Raw genomic sequence first — 24,480 nt, 5'->3', positions numbered from 1 at the left:
GGGGTGCTATATATATACATATTATGCGAGAGCTAACTATTACCTATTTAATTGCATTGTTTCCTAGTTTAAATATGTTTATTAAGTTTACTTTCAAAAGTATTTAAAATTTTTATGTTAACTATGGTAAGTTATTGTAATATATGACACTAGGTATACAACTAGTTTAAGAGTTTTGTAAAAATCGAGTGTGTTGTGCCGTCGTATAAGTGGCATAGAAACATATTATGTCATTCATTCTTCTTAAACCATTAAAATATTATACTTTAGTATCAACTTAGATGAATATATATTTTATATACCAATAACAACAAAGTTATCATACCACATACACCAGAGATGGCAAATAGGATTTTTTCAATGTGCCAACTTATGATACAATTTAAAAAAAAATACTATACTATATTATATTTGTATAGATAAAAATAAAAATAAATTCTAATCTTATATTAAATACTATACATCTATTAATCAGTTTATATTATTAATAATACAATGCATTGATATTGTAATATTTAAATATGTGAATGTTTTTGAATATAAATTTAATCAGACTAAAAGATTTACAGTAAATTGATATTATTATTTAACTAAAAAATGTAATTGAAATTAAAATTTAAGGTAACAACACAGAATATGTCATGATAAGTATTACCATGCCACCATGGCACTAGTGCTCATAATAAATGGTAACAGGTCACATATATGTATACTAGCTGATCCCCGTGCACTTTGTTGCCCGTTAAAAATACTGACTCTATATGATTCAAAATTTTTTGTTTAATTTGTCATCTATACCCAGCTAGTCATGATTTAAACTCCTCGTGACAAATTCCCGTGGATTTAACCAATTTCAATATCCATAAAAGATTGTTTAAATACATATGGTCCTATTGGTTGCGGCTTTAAGTTTTAATTTTAAATTTAAAGCTTAAAGCTTTCCTCAACAAATAGACTATCCAACACAAAAACAATTTTTCAATTCTAAACGTTCAAACAAAACTCTTCAAATTTATAATATTATAATATAAATAATAATATAATATAATATATATATAAGTAATAAGTATAGGTAGATGTTTTAGGAAATAAATATTAACTAATATTGACAGCCTATATATTTTATTGATTACTTATGCTAATTCTAAATACGAGTAGAAATAAATTAGTCTAGATACAAGACATCACAATGTATGCTTGTGCAACCATGGTACATATTCATTCACAAGCTGGGCAAAAAAAATTATCGTCAAATGAATATTTCTAAACAATTTTAATTTACTTAATTTAATAGAAAATGTGTACAATTTAAATAATAAAGTATTTATTGACCACAGAATTGTTCAATAATACTATTTTTGTTTAATACTGCAAATTATACTTAAAGATTAAAATGATTAATTGAGTATAAAACATTAAAATTAAAATATGGTTCACGTAAATTGCGAGTAATAACACTGTATTAACATTATGAACATTATGCTTAGGTATAATAATAATATTATATTATTTGGAACTATTTTAATACATTACGATACATTTTTGATATTATCTGTCGTCAAAATGAATTGTATGAGTATAAGTCACAAAGGCATTTTGGCGTATTGCATACATTATTAAGTAAAGTTTAATTTTTATCTTAGAACTTTTAGCATCACTATTATAGTTAGACTATTACAGTATAAATGTTAAGTTTTATAATATTATTATTATAATCTTTTAAAATAATAATAAAAAAATAGTTGGAAAAAAACAATAAATATATTATTTAATTAACTGTACTGTAAATTAATGTAGCACAATCAATATATGTTAAAATATAATTAACACATCATGAAAAAGTGTAATCCAGATAAAATAATAATTTTTAATACAATGTAGTTTTATATGTAATTTATATAGTATACTTAGTTTATAATATTTATATTACATAGAACACAAATATAGAATTCTTCCATTATGGTCACAAAAAATAAAAATTATCAGTAAAAAGTAAAAAGTATAGTTTAATTTAAATATCACAAATTTCTCTTATAATAAATTAATAACCTTAGTCCTTTAATATTGTTTAACTTCATTGTCAATAAAAAAACTGATGAATATCAGGTATTCAACAAGCAGCCGGTTTTGATTCCTAAACAGAGATACTTACATTATTATTTACAGTGCTAACTAACAATAAGTTATCATTTAAATATTTTATTTTAAAAATAGTAAAATTTCAATTATTATTAGGTGAATATTATATATTTTGAAGAACTTACAGGAGGAAAATAACTGCAAGCAACACCCCAAAAATCTTTCAAGACAGAAGCTTGTCTGGGTTGTTCCTAATTACAAATAATAAAAATGTTTATCACTAACTAACATGATTGTTTAAGGAAATAATTGTAATTACATGGTTAATCAAGATTGTTGGGATAAATGAAACTTGAGGCCACAGTTTATCCGTTGCTTCACCATTTAGCTTTAATAATAGTTCACCTTCTTTTCCTTCTGAACAATCATAAATTGTATTCCAATTAATATTGTATTTTTTGGCACACTAAAAAAATTTATTTTTTATTTTTTTAATAAACATTTACATTAAGTTTAGTTTTACTTACAAGAATTCCAATCATTTCTGGATCATAATTATTATCAATCATGCAAGATATATATTTTACCAAAACATTTTTATCTTTAATATGTTGAGTAGCACAAGAATGAATTTTATTTGCATGGCATTCTATTGGTCCGTGTTGACAAGCAAATGTAATTGAGCCATCAACATTTTCATGTGTCTAAATAATAAATATACAATAAGTTTTTTTCATTTTATTATTACATTAAACTATTTTACGCTACATAATAATATTTATATTACTGATAAATAGGGTTCAGATTTTATAGAAAATGTGTTTTAATTAGTTTATATCTTAATGAATAAACATCATTTTTGTGATTCTCTTTTTTTGTTGATATTTTATGTTAAATTATTATTACCATAATAATTTTGTCCTTATTTACTTACTATGAGTTTATCAAAGTGCCTATACTATAAAATCAACTGTTTAAATGTGTAAAAGAAAAGTAAATTTTACATTAGTAGGTTTTAAACAGGCCATAGGTCATCATTCTTATTTCGTCGAATATTATTTTCTGTTATTAACAATAACACATCATAATAAATCCTATTATTTTTTTTTTGGTTTTTCTATTTAAGAGTTTTCCCTATTATTTATTTTTCAACAAAATATAAACCTTATAAATTAATTACCATTCAATGATTACCTTGGCTTTTCCATAAGGAACAAATTCGATATCAAAACTATTTGGTGCTTTATTAAAAGACGGAACTAAATGTTGAAGTATAAAGTTTCTTGAATCTGGACATAATGCTTCATAATATACACCAACTGGAAGATGTGTCATATCTTTTACATTGTTAGTAATTAATGAGGCTTCATGGTTTAGAACACGTGAAGAATGAATCAGTTTCTGAAAATTACACAGGTAAGTATTATATTATAAAGTAATTTAAAGAATTTAGTAATCATTAAATTACAGCAGTTATTAAAGTATTAAAATGTCTTAAAATGGTTGCAAGTTAAATGCAACACTAGAAGTGAAGTTGCAATTCAAACAATAAAGAAATGTGAAGAAGTTATTGTGTCAACGGAATAATTTAAAAAATAAATATTGACTATCTACCAGCTACCTGCATAAAAAAGAAAATCATTAAAATAATATTTATTCATATTTATTAATTTACCTGCTTATTACTATTTGTTATGGCTCTAAATATTTGCCAAAAACTGAGTACAACTATAAATGCAATACAAAAGCGAAACTTATATGACGAGAATACTTTCAGTATTCTTATATTGGTTAAATACATGGTGGATGCCAGAAGGAATTGAGTAAACGTTAACTCGTCATTTCGTGGATCTAAAAATTGTGAAAAATATTTGTCAACTAAAGCGCACTGGTTGTCATGTTGCACATTGATATCGTTGAACGTGTGATTCTTCGTCCAATGACGATTAGCATCGCTCAAGTATTCGACAGTCGAGACTGGGCACAATGTCAAGTGTTAAACCATTGACGAAACCTATATATTGTGTAACTGAACGTCCGACGAAATAACGAATTTCCACTCCAGTACTTTATAAACAATCTAATTAAGCAGCAGCTGAAAAATGTGTAATAATCACGTAATAATCCGTGGCAGTAATGTATTACACAATAAACTGAATAAACGTATTATAAAATAAAATCAGTTTCCTGTTATCTATTTATTATTATCATAGAATTGTTGGTTCATAGCTTCGACCACGGTCTTAGAAGATAAGGTCGGACAACTTCCCACCCTCCCGCCTAATGCAATATTTCCGCTTAATGAGGCAAAAACATTTCCCAAGTTGCCGCAAAAGCGCTGCCGGTTAGACTTAATTTGAGGTTAGGAAATTAAGGAACCGTTGCTTACTGAAAGGCCCGCCAAAAATTAATTCAAACATCTAATTATTGAGATTGGTTTATACTTTATTCAAACATCTAATAATTGAGATTGGTTTATACTTTAATATATTATAAACATATAATAGTATTATTTTATTTTCGTTATTTCGATTTATATTAATAATCGATAATCCTAACATAGTTTGATACAAACAATACAAACTGCATAATGTACTAATGCTGTCTATAATTGTCTAGTGGCAACTATAAACCTAGATGTTCGATTTACGTTTTTTTATTTGTATTTAGCATAATAGAAGTTCGTAGTTAGTATTGTAATTTGAAAATGCCGAATAACGTTTGTTACTTTCATTGTAACATCTCGGAGAAACTGTCAGTTTTTACTATCCCTAAAGATAAACAATTAAAGCAGAAATCGCTACAATCTTTAGGGATAGATTATTTTAGCTCTAATGAGGTGATATGTGAAAAACATTTTCGGGATGATCTAATTATTAGAAAAAAGGATATTGTTGACAAATGGGGAAATGTTATTTGTTCAGTAATTACCTATATTTGACTTGCAGGCGTGGATAGACACTTAGGAAGAGAGCATATTCCCTGTAAGCTCTCGTCTATAGCCGGATTCCCACGACTGGTGTACTTGCCAAATACGCCAATAATTGTACATTTGACCAGTGCACGAATATGGTGCTCACACGTCTGGCGTACTTGACAAGTACGCCAATACTGGAGCGTCTGGAGCACTAGTGCAAGTAGCCAAGTACACTGTTTTCCCCATTGCTGGCTGTTATACGAACCGGTCGTGGGATCAATAGTACAAGTATATTGGCCGTTCCTTTGACTTGTGTCACATTTACCGACAATCGCCGGGAACGACACCAGTGACAAAAAATTGTACAAGTATGGTGATCCGACGGCATGGCAAGTAACCACCAGTGCCAAATATTGGCCAAATACACCAGTCGTGGGAATCCGGCTCATGGTTATGTCCACAGTCTTGGACGATATCTTCCAATATTGTGGTTTTGTAAGTGGCATCTACCAGTCATTTTTTTTTGTACTTGCATTATTTTTGTTACCTATATGATTAAATAAATTCACCATTTAGTTATAGTTAAAAATGCAAAAGTATAAACACAATTTGAGTATGTGAAGATCTAAATGTTTGAGGATTGATATAATTATAAGGCGTATGCTTAGCATTTTTTTAAAAAAGAAAGGGAAATCTAACCACAGAATAGATTTAATCTATGCTGTGGTCCAACCTAACGAGACCCCACCAATCCAACACTGAAAATATATAAATAAATATTATTAACTTGGTATGAAACTGTATATGGTATTATAATGGACATATTCGCGATGCACCTAGCTGAATTTTGCTCTGGTTTATCAAATTAGACGGCACATAAAAAAGTAACAGTTCTGTATAGATAGTATTTTGTTTTTTTATATTACCATTCATTTTAATAATTATAGTAATACTTATTTCTTTATATGAAATGTGAATTTTGTAAGTATTTTATAATTATTATTGCTATTATAACTTCAAGTTTTTAAAATACATTTTTAAAATACAAAACTTGTTACACTATTTGGATGAATAGTTTGATAATTTACTTTGAAAAATATCAAAAAACTATTGAATTTGAATAATTGGAAATAATATGTTAATTGTGAATATCATAGATCTAATTATGACTTATAGATACTTCCATAAACAGAATTGTTTTAGAAATTTCACTATTTAAGTATTTTACAAAAAGTATTAAGTAATAAAACCTTTAATAATTAAAGTTTAATTATTAAGTAGGTAGTAGTCAGTAAATACCACATACCTATTAATGTATATATTACGAATTATAATATTTGTATATTGTATAGCACTTGGAGTAATTTTCATTTTTTGTAGAATATTGGACTATCTGACTATAAAGTATAAATTATAATATAATATTTTACCACTATGACCGTCATAGTTTTCTGAACTAGTGTCTACTACATACTACAGTACTACTGTCTACTGTCTAATGAGTAATGACTAATGAGTAATGACTAGTCCTACTGTCTAGTATAAAAAATAAAATTAATTAAAATAATAAATATAAATAGTATAAATACTATAAATCTGTTTAAATGTATAATGCCATAACCTCAAAAAAAGTCTGCAGGGCAGCGCTCAATTGTACAGCGGCCAAATTTTAAATGGATTTGCCTCACTAAGCGGAATGCTGATAATGTATAGTTGTCCGACCTTATCTTCTAAGACCGTGGCTTTGACCATAATAAGCCTTATGGCTTATCATATGCTTGTATAGGCACAATTATGTAGCCATCATGTTTAATGATATGACGTCACGTTTGGGCAAAACAATTTCGAGTTATTATTAATTTGTTTATTAAATTATTTTTCACATCTAGCTTTCATAGTTTCAAACTGCTTTCTTTGAAACTTGAAAGTATTGTGTTTTTAAATGTTTGATGATAAATGACCATGGTTTTATTATACCTAATGATAGTTTTTTTTTTTTTTTTTTTTTTAAAGTAGCGTTTATTGAGTTTATTGAGTAGCTTATATGGTCGAAGGTTCATAGTATGAACACAGAATAACCAGAAGAGACACTTATTCAGTTTAACTTTAACATGCCGGGTTCTTATGGACTATCATTGCTATCATGGGGTACAGATTTGCAACACCTGGTGGAATATCAGTGCTGCCGGTAGAAAGATAATTCTCATTATTCTTTGTTTCTAGCCCGGCTGTTATTCCCCGAACAGGGGCAATTACCTTTAGCCTAATAAGTAATAAAGTCGTAAATTGCAATATACATGGATACCCGATACACTGATATTCCACCAAATTGAATAGTATGTTCCCGATTTTTGAGTGCTCAGCGTCCAGTCAGCGAGTGTCCATTCTGGTTATTCTGTGGACTGTGATAGAACCACAGATATATAAAAATACTAGATAGCCAAATTCGATATTATTATTGTCGCCAGTAAAATGGCCGCCATCCTTATCTAAGAGGTGAATGTTTATGTTTTATATTATTGATGATAAGCAATTGAAGATCAGTGTTATAAAATATATATTTTTATATATCTGTGGTGCGACCGCGGCTTAAGTCATCGAGAAGAAACGCTAAAAAATACTCATTGAATACCTATAAGTTGACATATTCAATTGTTAACACCATGGAGTTACGATGTTTTCCATAAATAATATAATTATTCGATGATTTTTTATTGGTAACTACTAACTGGTAAGTTGTAATACAGAATATTCTTCGATGGTTATAATATTTGTTAAAATACCCATTGTCACAGTATATAGTCTAGGCACAATATTGTTTTGATGATCGACAAGTTTCTCTAGTTTTAGTTCCTAATGAATTTTAGTAGTTTTAACCTAATACACTTTGATAATAACAGTGATTGTAGGTACTAGGTAGTGTATGTATTTCTTATATACTTAACTTGAGTCACACATTTTAGAAACCCAAGTAGTGAAGTGGAGAATGTATTGATATTATTACCATGGGTTTTTTTTTGTAATTATCATCATCTCTCGTATCACTGAAAATTCTAAGATTTTAAACTTTTTTAGTAGGAAACTGAATCCAGTTAGTAATTTGGAGAGTTAAAATGAAAATATGTTATTACTATTCTAAATAGTTTGGTAAATCAACTATAACAAAAGAGAGAAAGTATGATGAAATATGATATCAATGAAAAACTCACTGAATACAATAACCATTCTGTGTAAAAACAGTCTGTCAGCATATTTTAATAAGTTTATTTTATGATGCGTTTTTTAATATTGACATATCGTTATTAAGTAATTTATTCTACTGTAAGTATTACATTTCCTAGATTGAATACATTTTTGTGAATGTACTAAAAATAGTTTACTTTAGTCTATAATAGCCATACCTAATTATTTTTATAATGTTATACACTCGTGACAATAAATTTTTAATACTTAAGTATGTGATTTTTTGATTAATGTTATAAAAACTGAAGATAGTCTATTTTTTTTATTTAATGTAAAACTAAAAATATTTAAAAGTATATTAATTACTTGATATAATTATAATTAATTGTGAACTACCTACAGAATTATTTTTAATATTGATTGTAAGAAAATATTATTATCAATATAAATAATAAGTAATATGGTGTTTAGGCCTCGATTAAAATGACATGGATTGTTGGCTTCAATTAAATACATAGGCTGTATAGGCCAGTTAGCAATCTAGTTTATTATATATATTTGTGGTATAATGCAGTGTCGCAGTGATAATATATTAATTCACATTAGGCACTGGTACCACAAAAACATACATTCTATGACAAATCTAAACAGTTAAACGATTTTAGTGATGTGCAAAAAAATAATCCCCCTCCTTTTGGATAATCCCGAGGATAATCCTGGCTACACCACTAATTTCAGTTAACTTAAAAAATTTAACTTAATTTCTGACAAGTTAGCTTCTCTCCAATTATAACTTAATCACTTATGTGTTTTATGTTACAATTTTTAAATACCAAATATAATTACATATAGTTATTATTATAAAACACAAACATTACATTTAAAACCACAAAATTCATCCTGTTTAAGACCATTTATTTATTTATTTTTTTATTAATTAATCCGTGGCACCATAGCCCATTGGGTGGGGGGAGGTTATTGTAGGTTTTTGTGTTGGGTAGGTACTAGGTTTATTGGTACACATGTGTGGTTTTTGGCAGAATTTTGAATTGGACAACCTTAGGTTTCTGCGGGCGATGCCCGTTTCCACCAAAAGTGTACCTTTCCTTTTTCCACCAATACTCGTTTCCACTAAAAGTGTATCTTTCCCTTTTCCACCAATATCCGTTTCCACCAAATAAAATTATTTACCACGTAATTACAAAAACAATTGTAAACTATTATATTCTAGGATTGAAAAAAAATATAAACCAATTATATATATATATAAGTAGATACAATATAGGTATTCATAACTAAATACTCTAATATATCATTTTTTCAATCCAGCATTAGCATTTTAAATAAACTTATTACTGTATTAAAGATTTTAATATAAGCGTAGTTTACAAATTATTTTGGTAAATTAACCGTGGTTTAATTATAGGTAGATCTCATTTGGTGGTAACCAGGCCTGATTTAATAAAATTAGGGCAAAGTGCACAATTTTTTTGGAGGCCCCATACCCCCTACCCCCACCACCACAAGCCAAAACTAGTATTTTATTAAAAAATCGATCCATAGACCCCGATAGCTTTTTTTGTTCTTATTTTCCTTATTTAAGTTTTCGTTTAGCCGCCCCGCTTAAATACAGCCGCGACATATTAGTTATTGCCTATTAAACTTTCAAAACAATTATATTTAAAAATCTAAATAATATTCATGAAAATTTAAAAAAAAAAGTTTCGAATATTATAAATTATCACATTAATGCTCACCTATTCAAATACACGTGTAACTCGTGTGAGTGACGAGCGTACAAATTTATAAACCACGGTACTGACAATTATTATACAATTATGAAAATATGAAATTACGGCCAAAGCATAATATTCATAATAATAATATTGCCATAAAATAAATAATATATGGTAAAGCGATCAGTGACGTGCGGGCACAACGCTAACATGTACGACAACATTGGACAACAATAACTATATTAGTTTATTTATAATTATAACATTTAATTAATGTTTTTCGCTATTCATTTCCTTGGATAACTGAATAACTTAAACTAATGGTTATAAAAATGGTAATTGTGGGAGCGAAATGCGTCACCAACGACGGGTAATAAGTAGATACTGGGCTGGAAGAAATCTATAAATAGTTATTACTTATTATGTATCAAATATTTTCGATGTTCAAACAATTTTCTATTATTATTATTTTAATATGTTGTATTGAGGTGTGGAATGACTTATACTAGTATAAGGTCTATGGGAATTATAATTAATTTAAAAAAAAAATTTTAATACAGACAATTTTTTACAATTCACGGAGATCGGCCCCCCCCCCCCCAAATTGGAGGCCAAGTGCAAGTGCTTCCATCTGCACTTGCGTAAATCAGGGCCTGGTGGTAACGGATATTGGTAGAAACAGGTATTAGTGGAAAAGGGAAAGGTCTACTTTTGGTGGAAATGTGTTATGCCCGTTTCTGCCATTCCCTGGTGGAGGCAGCAGAAAACCATTTATTTTATTTTAAATATAACTTGAATTTAAACCTCAAACTATGTACACACATCTTATACTTGGTAGTTTTAGTTTTCCTAAATTTTTAATACAACTTTAAAGGAATTAAAGTGTTGTAATATTAGTTAAATTATTTAATGTTAAGATTAATAACATTAATATTCCTTTTAAAAATTGTTTAGGAAATTAAGTTGTGGTTGGTGAAAACATTTGATAGATTTTCAATATGGACGAAAATTTTGAAGAAAGTCTTAAAGTTAGTATAAATTAATTAATAAACATTTTGTCAATATTCACCTATTTATTCATATTTTTATCACGTTTAGTTAGTTAATTAATTATTTAAGAAAAAAAGTTTTTAAGTTTCCTATTTGATAACTCATATCAATCCTTCATATCAATTATTCCTATCATAACCTTTTTAAATTTACTTGATTAATCTAATTTATTTCTTAACATATTTGTATTTACCATTTTTTTTTTTTTTTTTTTTTATAGAGAGGACGCTTATTACTTAATCGTTTAGAAGAAATACAATATCTCTATTTCAACGGTCGTCCAGAATGGACTACCATACAAAAGAATGATTTAAAATTATTTTTAGCATACGTATTTTATGACAGTCCGTTTCTTAACAACGCAATTGCTGAAAAAAATTATAGACATGACAATAATTCCGATGAAATATTCAAGTTATATAAAACTGAAAATCAAAAAGATATTTTAAAAATGAATGATTTCATAGATGAAAAATATATTAAACCTGATATTTTTAATAGTATTAAACTGGGTTTAACTATAATACATAGAATTTGCAAAAATAAGTGTGATGGTTGTCAAAATTTTCCTGACAAGGATATACACCTATTAAAATTAATCAGATTTAAATTAAACAATAAATGTATTTTTATTGATTTTGAAAACCATAGAACATACACTGGTTGGGATGAATTTATAGAAAAAAATAATCTCCCCGAAGGATTTATATTCTACCCTGAATCAGGAATTTATGATGCATCAAAAAAATTGTCTCAAAATATAACACCGGCTTCCTATAAAACTGAAAAAATTTTAAAAACAATTGAAAATATCTCAGGCATATTCAATTGGGCGAGCGGTTTAATATTGATAACTGGTAGTTTAATATTTCCTTTAGCGGCACCTATTATATACATATCTGCTACAGTTGTAACAGGTGCTTCTTCATTTAAAGCATATCGACAGATTGTTAATTTAAGAGACATGTACAAATATGAAAATAATGTATCTTGCACAAAAGCCACGTCAAAATGGATTGAATTAACGATTTCTGCGATTGGCGTACTAGTAGCACCATGTTATGCATTTTCTGCAATTACTTCAGAAATTAATTCTTCTATTCAATCGACTAGAAAGGCTCTTACTGTTTTTCGAAATGGTGCTTGTATTACTCAATGTGCATTGGAAATCGTCCGTGTTACTCTGGACTTTATAAATGATGGTTTCAAAATAACATCGGAAAATGTCTTAAAACTACGTTTGGATTTGTTTGTTGCTATGGGATTATTAATGCCTTCAAACTATATTGTAAATATTTTAAAGGTAAGAATCAACCAGTGTTCCATCAATGTAATATACATTTTTAAATAGATCATACAATTATATGCATTCGTTTATATATACACTATGGTAGGTATATATTGGACATATTATAATATCGCACTGAGCGGCCAAATACTTAAAGCCATACCTGTTCGGAACAATTTTGTTAAAATACCATTTTTTCTTACATAATGTATACTTTTTTTCACATTGGATATCAGTATTTCACCCATAAATAACGAATTATTGAACGATTTTCTGTCTTGTTGGAATTCAATAACGAATAACTGTAGATTACTTGAAATTTTCACCAAATGTTTATTTTATCATTTTCAATAAAAATTTATTTCATTATTTTCTTACAGAATATACATTTGTGCAACTATAACTTAAATATTAGGAGGGCTGAAGCCCTACAGATAAATATAGTCAAGTGAGTCATGGGGGGGCTTCGTCCTTGGCACCATCTACTAAAAAATAATTATTACTTAAAAAAAAAAAACCAAGCATATTAAATTATTACCATACTATATTACTTAGAATGATGTACTTGTAAGTTGTATATAAAATATTATATGGTCACATAGGTCATTGATTATAATTTACATACTGAGATCTAATAGTCTGTTTTTATTATCAGCTAGAAAATGTTCTAAGACAGTATCACTGTATTTATGGTATTTGTCAAATATTTTTCTATGCTTAACAAAGCTAAATTAGAAAAACGATCTTGTGACATTGTTGAACGTAGTAAATTTTTTACACGTCGCAAAGAATGCTCTTTCAGAAGTAGCACTACTAATAGGAGATTATGTGATAGCTGATATCTTCTTATTTTCCTTCACCTTCTCTCCCAACTATTTGGGGTCGGCCACCCTGGTCCTCTATTTATACTTTCTACGATCCTTACCACACTCCTCACAACCACTAGTCATTCTTATATTGCACCCTATAACTTCAAACCATCTCTTTTTCGACCTTCTTCTTCCTCTTTCCATCCACACTAATGTTTTTTGTTACTAAAACTGCCTCAGTTTTTTCTATTCTTTAAACATATTCTAGCCATCTCAACCTTTTCTCACGTAATTTGTTAACGATTGGAGCCATTCCTATACTACCCCTTATATACTTACTCATTTCTCATTCTGTCCTCTCTCGTTACTCTACTCATCCACCTTAACATTCTCATCTCCGCAACACTCATTTTCCTTTCTATTATTTTATCTATAGCCCAACATTCCGATCCATACATTATTGCCAGCCTCACCAAGTGACACATTCACACAAATTCGAATGGCAGATTGCTCCACAGTGAACAAGATAGTAATGAATGATAATAAAATATTATTATTATTTCTAATAATATTAGTATATCTTGAGTTTTTTTTATTATTATTCTATTTTTAGATGGGCACCGCGTGACAAGCCACCTTCTTCCTTCCCTGCATAGCTATAACAAACATTTATGATGGGGGTACCACCTCCTTGCATCCCAACTATACTAGCGCTCCATAGTGGTTGCATCCTACGCGTCGTTGCCAAATATTTACATTGTATGGGCTATTTGTCTATTCTATAATCAATGTACGCGATATTTATGCATTATATTCTGAATACTATAGAAAGGTTAGAAAATACCTATTAGTAAAAGTATATTTTCATTACTATATCTATATATTTTTCATGCATTTATTGTATTAATTTCAAAGAGAATATTTTACTAACATTTTAATAATTTATCTAATAAGTATGTTATTTATCTAAAATGTAATTAAGCTATACTTCATGTTTTTTACATGGGTAAAACACCCATTGCTTAAATTTGTGTTTAATTTTTTTACTCAAATTATTATTATTTTTTCGATGACTTGCTCATCTTTATATGCTGACTTAGATTTGTGTAGTCTATTTGTCAATAACTATTATGATGGGTCTAATTGAATCATTTTTTCTTAGATTCTTGCCTGTCAATTTGTGTGGACGCCTATTTACAAAACTATGGAGCAAATTCCTTACTGTTTGGGTCAAGCGTTATGGAACTCCGTTTACTTTTTCAAAAATCATTTCGCTGTATTCATGGAACGAGTCATAATGTTTTTTAATGAAAATCTCACTGTGGAAAATCTGTTTTTCGCGTGGAAAGCGATTCGCCTTGTGTTTGAAAAATATCAAAAGCAAATAACCCATCTAAGCGTCGACGACTTGTTGCGTCACTTGGTACAAAACATCGCGGTGGACGAAAGCGTGAAGTTCGTGTTGCGCGGCCAGCGCATGATAAATTTGCTGGACAGTGTACATGGATGTGCGCCGAAGAAACCGATTAGAAAATCTCTGGTTGAATATTGCTTGAACCGCGTCCTGGTGGAGGCGAACAAACTGTCGGCAAAACACGATGATACGATCACCGAACTGACAAGGCTCGGTGAGACGCGGACTTGGGAAGTGGACAAGGAGTTTTGCAAGTGTTACGGGCTTGAGAAGTGTGACATGTACCAGTACGCACTGTGGGCCATCGGCGAGGTTGGCAAGGACGCGGCTGCTCTGTTGGCCGAATACGAGGAGCACGCGTCTCGCCCGGAAAACATGTTTGACGACGAAATGGTTGTCAACGAGGGCGATGGCTCTAATTTGTCGACCAAAGGATACACTTTTGTAGGGCCATGTGGCATCTTGGACTTAGAATTATGCTTGCGGTTTGCAAAAAACATCAATCCGCAGCCACATATGTACCTCGATCATGAACTCGTGCAGCCCGAGCCCAGCATGTCCTTGTTGTTCGGGGTTTCCGCTTATTCGATCAATATCGTGTTATTTGGAATTGACCTGATCAACGGCGTGCCCAAGATGAGCATCTGCTTCTTCGAGAAACAACTTGATTCGGGCTCCTCCATCGCCGACCACAAATGTTTTAAGAAATTACAAGTGGCTTAAGCGTGATTAATTATGAAGTAGGAGTGCTTAACCCTGGTCAACGGCGTCATAATCGCTCCCAAATTGTGTATATCTGCCGAACTGTGCTCTCACACTCTCTCTTCCATTGTGTAGCGGTCTCGTCGTATTACTGGATGTTAATGTCTCTTTGAAATATAATTTTTAATTTTAGTGAATTTTAATAATAATTTTGTTTGCATACAATAAATTAATGGTGCTATAAATTTTAATTAATTGTGAATATAATAAATGCTTATTAAAAATGTGTCGTGCCGTGTACTTCCGTTTTGAATGCTGATATTGAACGAAATAAAATGGAGAATCAAAATCAATTCAGGCAAGTACTTTCACATCCCTTTCACTTTAAGAAAAGTTGTTCTACCGGTTATCTATTTTCAAAACAATCAAATTCAAACTACAACTCAACCAATTACTTAGGTCTAATTTTAGACAAGCGTTTAATCTGGGGCCCACACCGAAAGTATAAAAGAAAAGTTCTTAATCCTAGACTTCATCTATTACGACTTATTCTCAACTCCAAACTCTCAATTGACAATAAGCTATTAATTTACAAATCTATTTTAAAATCTATTTAGTCCTATGGAATCCAAGATCCAAATATGTGGATGTGCTGCCTTCCCAAATACGGACCCTACAAGCCTTCCAATCTATTTCTCTTCGCCAAATAACATCTGCGCCATGGTATGTTTCTAATCTTTCACTACATAAAGATCTTAAAATTGAAACAGTCTTTACTACAGCTAAAAATTGCTATAAAAATTCCAAACCAAAAAAGTTCACCACATAAGTCCATTAATCTCTAATTTAGCCAGTGAAGTCATGCTAAATAACCTCCCACGTCGATTAAAAAGACACTGATGTCGAGTTCTCTTGAATCCCGATCTGTATTAATTGAAAAAAATAACTTCTCTCTTCCAAGTTTGAGGGCTTCCTTACTGGTGGACCTCCTTCCTCACGCCATTTCATGTTGTGTTTATCGTTTCTTAACTATCAAACTTACTTATTGTATTGTATATAAATATTATAGATTGTAAATACTCTTGTATAAAAAAAAATTAAAAACTAATAATTAATAATTTTTATTATAATAATTTTGCCTAAAAGTCGCTCCATGATGTCCTTTTTAATTAAAAAAAACCCCGCATGACGTTTGGATAAGTCGTTTTGGAGCCAACTCATAACAAAGATTTCAATTTTCGCTTTTATATTTAAGTCAGACAATATAAATTAATAGGCACCTAAAATTGCAACTCATACCGGCGGGGCGATAACGAAAAACCAGAGATTCTCCCCACTTGATTGTCAGCTGAGTCATTTATTTTTATATATTTACAATAAACAAACTGGTAAGGCGTGATCGACACATACTGAGACTAGTTTGGGCTACACCCTACCAAAAAGAGCTACCGCCGCCGTCTCAATTTATCTGGCAACGACTGGACTTACTTATAATTTGAATTTTTTGTGTGTGCCCCCCTCACGTAATAAAATTTTTAACACGCTCCTGAATGGCGGGCTATAGCCTATAGCAGGGATGGCCTCAACGAGTTTCGCGAGCTACATGCAGCTTCCGCGGGTGAGTTTCGCGTGACTCTTGAAATCAAGCTTAGAGTAAAATTAATTTATATAATATAAGAAGCACCTCTCAAATTTAAAATCCCATTTCTTTGTGTACCTATCTGAACGTAAATGCTCTATGTCGTGTAAAAAATGAATGTTCCTTTATTTGTTAGGTATAAAGTTAAAAATGTGGTTTCATTTTATAAATATATCTACCTATCGGGGCGATTGTAAACTCTCCCGATGGTAAACTCTCCTGATGGTAAACTCTCCCGGGTTTATTCCTGTACTACCTAACGGAAATATGTAAACTCTCCCAGGTCTATTCCTGTATTACCTGATGGAAACATGTAAACTCTCCAAGGTCTAGTAAAAATCATAAAATAAATTTAATATACATTTAAGTTGCGTTTAAAAATAGTCGATCATATATAATAACAATAATAATAATAACAATATAAATTAATGTCTTTAGATGCTATGAGTTTAATATTATAGTAAAAATTGAAAATACAATAAAAATTAATTTTCTAAAAATCTAATATACATTTAAGTTTTTTTTTTAAATAGTCAATAATAATAATAATAATGATATAAGTTACAAATACAAAATAAACGTAAAAATGTTAAAATTATTGTTCTTGATAATAAGAACATACAGATTTTAAAAAAGTTAGGGAATCTATTTATTTTTTTTCTAAAAAAATGTTTTAACATTTAAAACAACTCGGGAGAGTTAACATACTTCCTACAGGTCACTATAAAGTTAACCCGGGAGAGTTTACACATTTACTCTAGGTATTCATAATTTTGACCCAAGAGAGTTTACACATTTACTTCAGGTTAACATAATATTAACTCGGGAGAGTTTACCACTGCCCGCCTATTCGTATCTTAATAATGTGAATCACTTCAAAATAGCTTCATAAATTTGCAGCTCCCAAAATAAAGGTTAGTGACCATCCCTATAGTGGTCTATATGTTCTTGTTACCTATTACTATTAAAAAAAAGCTATTAGTGATGTTCTGATTAACTAATATAACAAATAGGTATGTCAGTGTTTTATTAAATTAAGAAGTAAATAATAAATTGGTATCTACGTGTAATATAATAATATTGTAGTTACGAATTAAAAAAATAATTACATTGAAAATAAACTTTATAGGTAGATTGTATATTTCAAATTTTGAAATAAATGTTTAAAATAAAAGAATATGTTAGGTTATCCGTAAATTGTCGATTATAGCACAACAATTAATTAAATAATGCATTTTAATCACCTCCCTCCTACAGTGTCCATATTTCATCACGGACGATTTTCATATACGCTACTGCCCTTGGTTGCGCAAATAAGTTATGCTCTGCTCCTGCGCTCGATGCTCGACATCGTAACAGCCAACAGGTACCATATTTACAATTTTGTTTGAAGTTTGTATATTATCTATTTGAATGACTTATATAATTATTTTACGTGGTAATGGGAATTTTCATTTGAAACTATAGATTCTGAGTCGAGCAATGAATTGATTTTGTTTTTTGTTGTAGCCTGCAAGTAATTAAAAATAACTGCATGTGGACTTGAAATTGTCATCAAAAATACCACAATTTTCTAGCCATGGGATAATATTTTCAAAATATTTTTTTCTCATTTTGTGATATTTATAGATATTTGAAATTTTCTTCTTTTTTTAGTATTTTAGATTCTGAGCGGAGCGATGAATGTATTGATTTTACCATGATGTGTGTTTTTTTTTTTTTTTTTTTTTTTTTGTGTCTGTCATTACGTTTTGGGGCAGTAAAAATGCTTCGATTTTTGACTTCAGTACCTCGTTCGATCAGAAAGTGAATCTAGTTGGTACTTTGGGGGGTCAAAAGTAAAAAATTCTTAATACTTTTCTAAATAATTGAGAAAAACAAACTAAAAATTAAGGGAAAAACGGGAAATTTTACGCACACTCATTTTTCGACAAAATCGATTTTGGTTTTTGATGTAACTTTAAAACAAATGACCATAGATACATGAAATTTTCATCTAATGTTTATATAAGTATATTCTATCCACCATGCAATTTTCAAAAAATTTCGACTTAAGTTGAACTATTCATAGGCATTTCAAATTTTCGATCATTATTAGTTTTTTTTAAATTAATATCGATAAAAATTTATTTGTTAGGCAGAAAAGCTTGAAAATTTAATACAAGGCTCTTAACATATTGTTACAATAGCAGTTAAAAAATAAAATAAATTCATAGTCACAATTTTTTTTATAAGCATTCAAAGTTTGAATTTTGACAAAATACGTAAAAATCACGAAAATTCACAAATTATTTTAAGCTAGAAATTCATAAAAAATTTTCTTTTTAAATCTAAGATTTAAAAATTTAATACAAGATTCCTTACAAGTTTTTCAATCTTTATCACCAATAAAAATTCCACCTGAAATTCAAATTAAATTTTTATGAGCATTTGAAATTTAAATTTTTACAACATTGGATTTTCACTTTTAGCGATTTCCTTATTTTGGTGTAACTCTAAAACAAATTACCACAGATACTTAAAATTTTGACTGAATGTTTATATAGGCGTAATATATATTTGATAAAATTTTCAATATTTAGATTTGTTTTGAGCTGTTTACTGACATTTTAATTTTTCAACTTTATTAGTTTTTTTTTCTATAAATATCGATAAAAATTTATTTGTTCGGTAAAAAAGCTTGAAAATTTAATACAAGGCTTCTAACACATTGTAACAATAGAAGTTAAAAAATATTAAAAATTCGTAGGCACAATTTTTTTTTATAAGCATTTAAAGTTCAAATTTTGACTAAATACGTAAAAATTACGGCAATGTTCAAATTATCTTAGATAGAAATTCATAAAAGTTTTCCTTTTTAATTCTAAGATTTGAAAATTTAATACAAGGCTCCTAACATATTTTTACAATAGAAGTTGAAAAATAAAAGAAATACATAGTCACAATTTTTTTTTATAAGCATTCAAAGTTTAAATTTTTACAACATATTATGTAAAAATCACGAAAATTCGTAAATTATTTTATGCTAGAAATTCATAAAAAATTTTCCTTTTATATCTAAGATTGGAAAATTTAATACAAGGCTCATTATATATTTTTACAATAGCAATTGAAAAATAAAAGAAATATATAGTCACAATTTTTTTTTATAAGCATTTAAAGTTCAAATTTTGACTAAATACGTAAAAATTACGGCAATATTCAAATTATCTTAGATAGAAATTCATAAAAGTTTTTTTTTTTTAATTCTAAGATTTGAAAATTTAATACAATGCTCCTAACATATTTTTACAATAGAAGTTAAAAAATAAAAGAAATACATAGTCACAAATTTTTTTTATAAGCATTCAAAGTTTGAATTTTTACAACATATTATGTAAAAATCACGAAAATTCGTAAATTATTTTGTGCTAGAAATTCATAAAAAATTTTCCTTTTATATCTAAGATTTGAAAATTTAATATAAGGCTCATTATAAATTTGTACAATAGCTATTGAAAAATAAAAGAAATATATAGTCACAATTTATTTTACAAGCATTCAAAGTTTGAATTTTGACAACATATGTAAAAATCACGAAAATTCGCAAATTATTTCAAACTAGAAATTCATAAAAATTTTTCTTTTTAAAACTAAGATTTGAAAATTTTTAATAATCTATAATATATCCTAGACAGATAAACCGTCTTCGCTCAGAATTGTTTTTCGTATACAATGATGTAATATCATTGGATTCAAATTTAATTCCATCCATTGCAGTAACCCACTTGTAACCTACTGTACAGCAGAGCGACATACACGACTTACCCGCTTTTTTTTTTTGATTTAGTCATGTATTATAATATTTTTCCTAATTCGCAAAAAACCAAATTCTTTAAATTCTTGATTATTAAAGCTATATTATTATTTATTATTTATTCAAATTGTAAAAAAAATTTATTTAAATATAATAAATTATTAAAATCATATTGTTCGTATATTAAGTGGGTTGATGATGTCTCGTCTTCTATGCCGCTTTTCACCACTGATAACTATAATTTATTAGGTATTTATTTTATCATATTTTATTAGTTTGACACTTTGATAGTGTTATAAAAAATACTTTTAAAAATTAATTACTCAAATATGTCTTATAAAGTAAAGTATTTCAAATAGGTACTATTTGTAGTATTGTAGTAAATTATTTGTGTATTACTGAAAACTGAAATATTTTTTAAAAGTATTTGAAATTATCTTCAAAAAGTGGGCAAGTAGGTATCGCTCTGCTGTGTGGTAGAGATGGAGAGTAGGCCACTTTAATGAATGTATTAAATTTGAATGCAATGACGGAATATCATTGAATACAAAAAATGATTCTGAATGCAAATGATTAGTCAGTCTAGGATATATTACATTACATATATTTAAATTATAGTATATTTTTATACTTTCACAAAAAGTTTTAAATATTGACTCAGGATATTATTTTTTTATAGTTATTTCAAGAAAAAAATATGGAGAACCTTGTGTTGGGTTTTTTAACCTTAGGTTTAAATCATAACAATTTTATGAATTTTTAACTTCGTAATTCAATGCAAATTTTCGTGATTTTGACATATTTCGCAAATACATTTGAACTTTAAATGCTTATAAACATAAATTGTGACTAACGATTTTTTTCTTACTACGATAAGTACAATTTATTATAATAAACCTTGTATTAAATTTTAAAGATTTTTTGGACCGCCAAATTTTTTATAGGCATTTTAATAAAAAAAACTTAGAAAAATTTAAAAATTTCAACTGTTTATAAATAGCTTTGAAAAATGTCCAAATATTTTTAGAATTTAATCGTAAATACATAACACTATAGTATAAACATTTGGTGAAAATTTCAAGTATTTACATTGATTCGCTTTTGAGTTACAACAAAATAAAAAAGTCGATTTCATCGAAAAATGATTATGCGTAAAATGTCCCGTTTTTTCATTACTTTTTTAAGGGTTTTCCTGAAAATTATGAAAACTGCTGGAAATTTTTACTTTCGACTCCCCAAAGTACCAACTAGACGAATTTTCCTTTTCAAAAAGGTACTAAAGTCAGAAATCAAAACATTATTTCTACTCCATGACGTGATGGCAGTCGACAGATATAAAAAAACTTATATAGGTACATCATTGTAAAATCAATACATTCCTTATTTCATCCAGAATCTAAAACAAAAACAAATCAATTTATTTCTAGGTATTTACTATAGGTGTATTAATTAAAAATTTTAATGTTGCATTTAAAAAATATTATTTGCTTAAAATGCTGATCCGTCACATTTATTCTATTTTTGTTAATTATGTTACACCACCATGTATAGTAATATTTTAAAATGGGTCTAGTGACCGGGTGGATTAAGGCGTCGGTTGTGACGTGCACCGTCACCGGTTCGAATCCCGGTCATGGGTGGCATCGCTTTCCAGAAAGTTCATACTGTCTGGAAAGGAAAGGCCGCCGCCCACCACCCAGACATGACAAAAACCTACAGGTGCCCATTCGAAATTCTGTCAAAAACATTCACGAGTACCAAAACCACAGTTCCCTCCCGAAAAATTTACAGGCTAATAGCCCTTGTTGTTGAAGCCTCAACCCCCAATAAAAAAAATAAAAAATACTTTATAATATTTATATTAAAATATTAAAATATTTTATAATATAACAATATTTTCGTATAGCAAGATTGATATTATAAAATCACTCAGTACCCATACTCTACAGTTAACAACAATGGCAATTTAGCTTTTACTTAACGGCTACTAATTATTGACGTTGAAGCATGACAACGAGCGCGCCGAATTTTCATTTAACAAAGATCACAAATTAGAATAAAAAGTAGTACTCAATAATATTGTATTCATTATTAAAAATGTATTTTATATAGGTACCGTCCAATGTTCAAGTATTTTAAAAAAGTATTCAATATATTATGGAAAAAAGTATTTGAATCAGGCGTGGCTTCAGAGAAGTCTCTGAGGGGAGGTATTTTTTTTGTCGCTATAACTAAATTGCAAAGGGGGCCTAGAGAATATCCTAACCTAGAACGTAAGTTTGTCAATAAATAATGTTTCGTATTTATACATTATACATGGTATTATTTAATTAAATGTTTTATATAACAATCTGCAGCCTTCATTTTTTTTTTGTTTTACAAATAATTATTTTATTTTATCCACTTTGTCATACATACTAATATTTTGATGTAGGTACGTTTAGCAAGCATAAACCTGTTAAACGATCCTCATTTATCTTTGATCGAAGCCAAGTTTTAACTCTGCTTATAAAGTTGAAAAACTTCTCTCAGCCGATGCAACACTAACTGGGAGTGTTGCTAATATATTTTGCAAATACAATCTTATGGTTGGAAGTATTTCAGTATCATATTTTGTTAAGAGGACGGTATACCCGCACGTGTTGTCTTCGTCTTAACAAGTGCGTAACACGGCAAATTTTACGGTCAACAGACCACGTTTATAGCTCCGTTAGTTTAAAATTTAGAGTGAATTTAGCTCTTATAAAAATTAAAGGTAACATTATCATCAAAGGTTTTTCATAGGCTTTTAATTATATTTTAATTTTAAAGCGAGTTATGTGTATTTTAAAATTAAAATTGTATATTGTTTGTATATATATACTCATAACTTCATACCTCATAACTTGTGAAACACAGAACTTTGCATTGTTACAGGATTATCCTCAAGTGGTACAAAAAAACTCAAGTATTCGAAAATATAGTCTTCAAGTTAAGGTGTTTTAAAATTCAGGAAATCAAAATTCATGTATAAGTATAATTTAAGTATAAAAATAGGGTAGGCATCATGTTTAAAAAATCACTCTGTATTTAAATATGCTATATTTTTAATGGACGAACTTATAACATACGTAAATCTTATCACTCTGCTTTCCACACAATTATTCAAATTCAATACTTATTTTTTTTTATCAATATATTATTGATAATTACTTACTAGTTATAATATTTACCATTTTATGACCTTTGATATACATATATTTTAAAATTTTTATATAGCAATCATTTGTTCATATAAATAAGGTAATATAATAAATATTTTCTAAAAAACACAAATTAATTAATAACGAGTTCAAACTATTTTATAAATTACGCTGCTTATTATATATAACCTTTTATATCGTATTGTCTAGAATTTGAAAAATTCAGTATGCTTTTCATGAATTATTTTGGATTTCACAAATAATAAAATTTTACACAAGTGCAGGTAGGTAGCCAGGTACCCAGGAGGTAGCCAGGATAGGTTATTAAAATGTATTTATTTATTCATACATATTATGTTTAATTCTTATTTTACAAATGAATTGTAAAAACAAAATCTTGTTATTATCTACGACGTACCATGACAACGAATATCTTAAACTTAGAGATATGACTTGTGAGTTATAGCTTGTATAATAGGTAGTTGCTACATATTATTATATTATCGCTCAAAATTAAAAATGACGATGCGCCTGCATGTCTCCGATTATTGAAATGACAATTATCATTAAATTAAAATGCAATAATAGTACTAAATAGTAAATATATATATACGTGTATAACCTACTCAATGGTTGCAACATCACTCGCCGTGGTCGGAGCCGTTGAGACTTGTCGGATAGGAGG

The 24,480-nt window shown here is 28.7% G+C and overlaps 3 protein-coding genes and 1 long non-coding RNA gene across 5 annotated transcripts; 2 read left to right on the top strand and 2 right to left on the bottom strand.

Moving 5' to 3' along the window:
* Positions 1 to 1,105: 1,105 nt before the first annotated feature.
* LOC107173087 (gamma-interferon-inducible lysosomal thiol reductase-like protein) lies at positions 1,106 to 4,308 on the bottom strand. Its single transcript, XM_015523462.2, has 6 exons — positions 3,755 to 4,308; positions 3,274 to 3,480; positions 2,607 to 2,783; positions 2,399 to 2,545; positions 2,265 to 2,330; positions 1,106 to 2,134 (listed from the first exon to the last, which is right to left on the bottom strand). The coding sequence occupies exons 1-6, from the start codon at positions 3,878 to 3,880 to the stop codon at positions 2,111 to 2,113; spliced, it is 747 nt and encodes a 248-aa protein (XP_015378948.2). The 5' UTR covers positions 3,881 to 4,308; the 3' UTR covers positions 1,106 to 2,110.
* A 639-nt stretch (positions 4,309 to 4,947) lies between these two features.
* On the bottom strand, positions 4,948 to 24,477 carry LOC149058862 (uncharacterized). Its single transcript, XM_089221713.1, has 2 exons — positions 24,422 to 24,477; positions 4,948 to 5,543 (listed from the first exon to the last, which is right to left on the bottom strand). Exon 2 carries the CDS (start codon positions 5,500 to 5,502, stop codon positions 5,011 to 5,013), a length of 492 nt encoding a protein of 163 aa, XP_089077839.1. The 5' UTR covers positions 5,503 to 5,543; positions 24,422 to 24,477; the 3' UTR covers positions 4,948 to 5,010.
* LOC107172435 (uncharacterized) lies at positions 7,274 to 15,467 on the top strand. The gene is made up of 4 exons (XM_089221711.1): positions 7,274 to 7,727; positions 10,870 to 10,943; positions 11,186 to 12,268; positions 14,225 to 15,467. The coding sequence occupies exons 2-4, from the start codon at positions 10,914 to 10,916 to the stop codon at positions 15,197 to 15,199; spliced, it is 2,088 nt and encodes a 695-aa protein (XP_089077837.1). The 5' UTR covers positions 7,274 to 7,727; positions 10,870 to 10,913; the 3' UTR covers positions 15,200 to 15,467.
* Positions 15,421 to 23,522, top strand: LOC107173094 (uncharacterized). Of its 2 annotated transcripts, XR_001506360.2 has the most exons (4): positions 15,618 to 15,901; positions 18,075 to 18,183; positions 22,726 to 22,886; positions 23,048 to 23,522. It is a non-coding gene; the product is annotated as an uncharacterized LOC107173094 (long non-coding RNA). The 2 variants fall into 2 exon arrangements; XR_016190624.1 differs by lacking the exons at positions 22,726 to 22,886; positions 23,048 to 23,522 and adding an exon at positions 15,421 to 15,536 and having other exon boundaries at positions 15,796 to 15,901; positions 18,075 to 18,995.
* Positions 24,478 to 24,480: the final 3 nt, after the last annotated feature.

The sequence above is a fragment of the Diuraphis noxia genome, unplaced genomic scaffold (genome assembly GCF_037042655.1).
Source record: "Diuraphis noxia isolate RWA-SAM2 unplaced genomic scaffold, SU_Dnox_SAM2 contig0002, whole genome shotgun sequence".
NCBI lineage: Eukaryota > Metazoa > Arthropoda > Insecta > Hemiptera > Aphididae > Diuraphis > Diuraphis noxia.
This window is presented reverse-complemented; position numbering and strand designations above follow the sequence as displayed.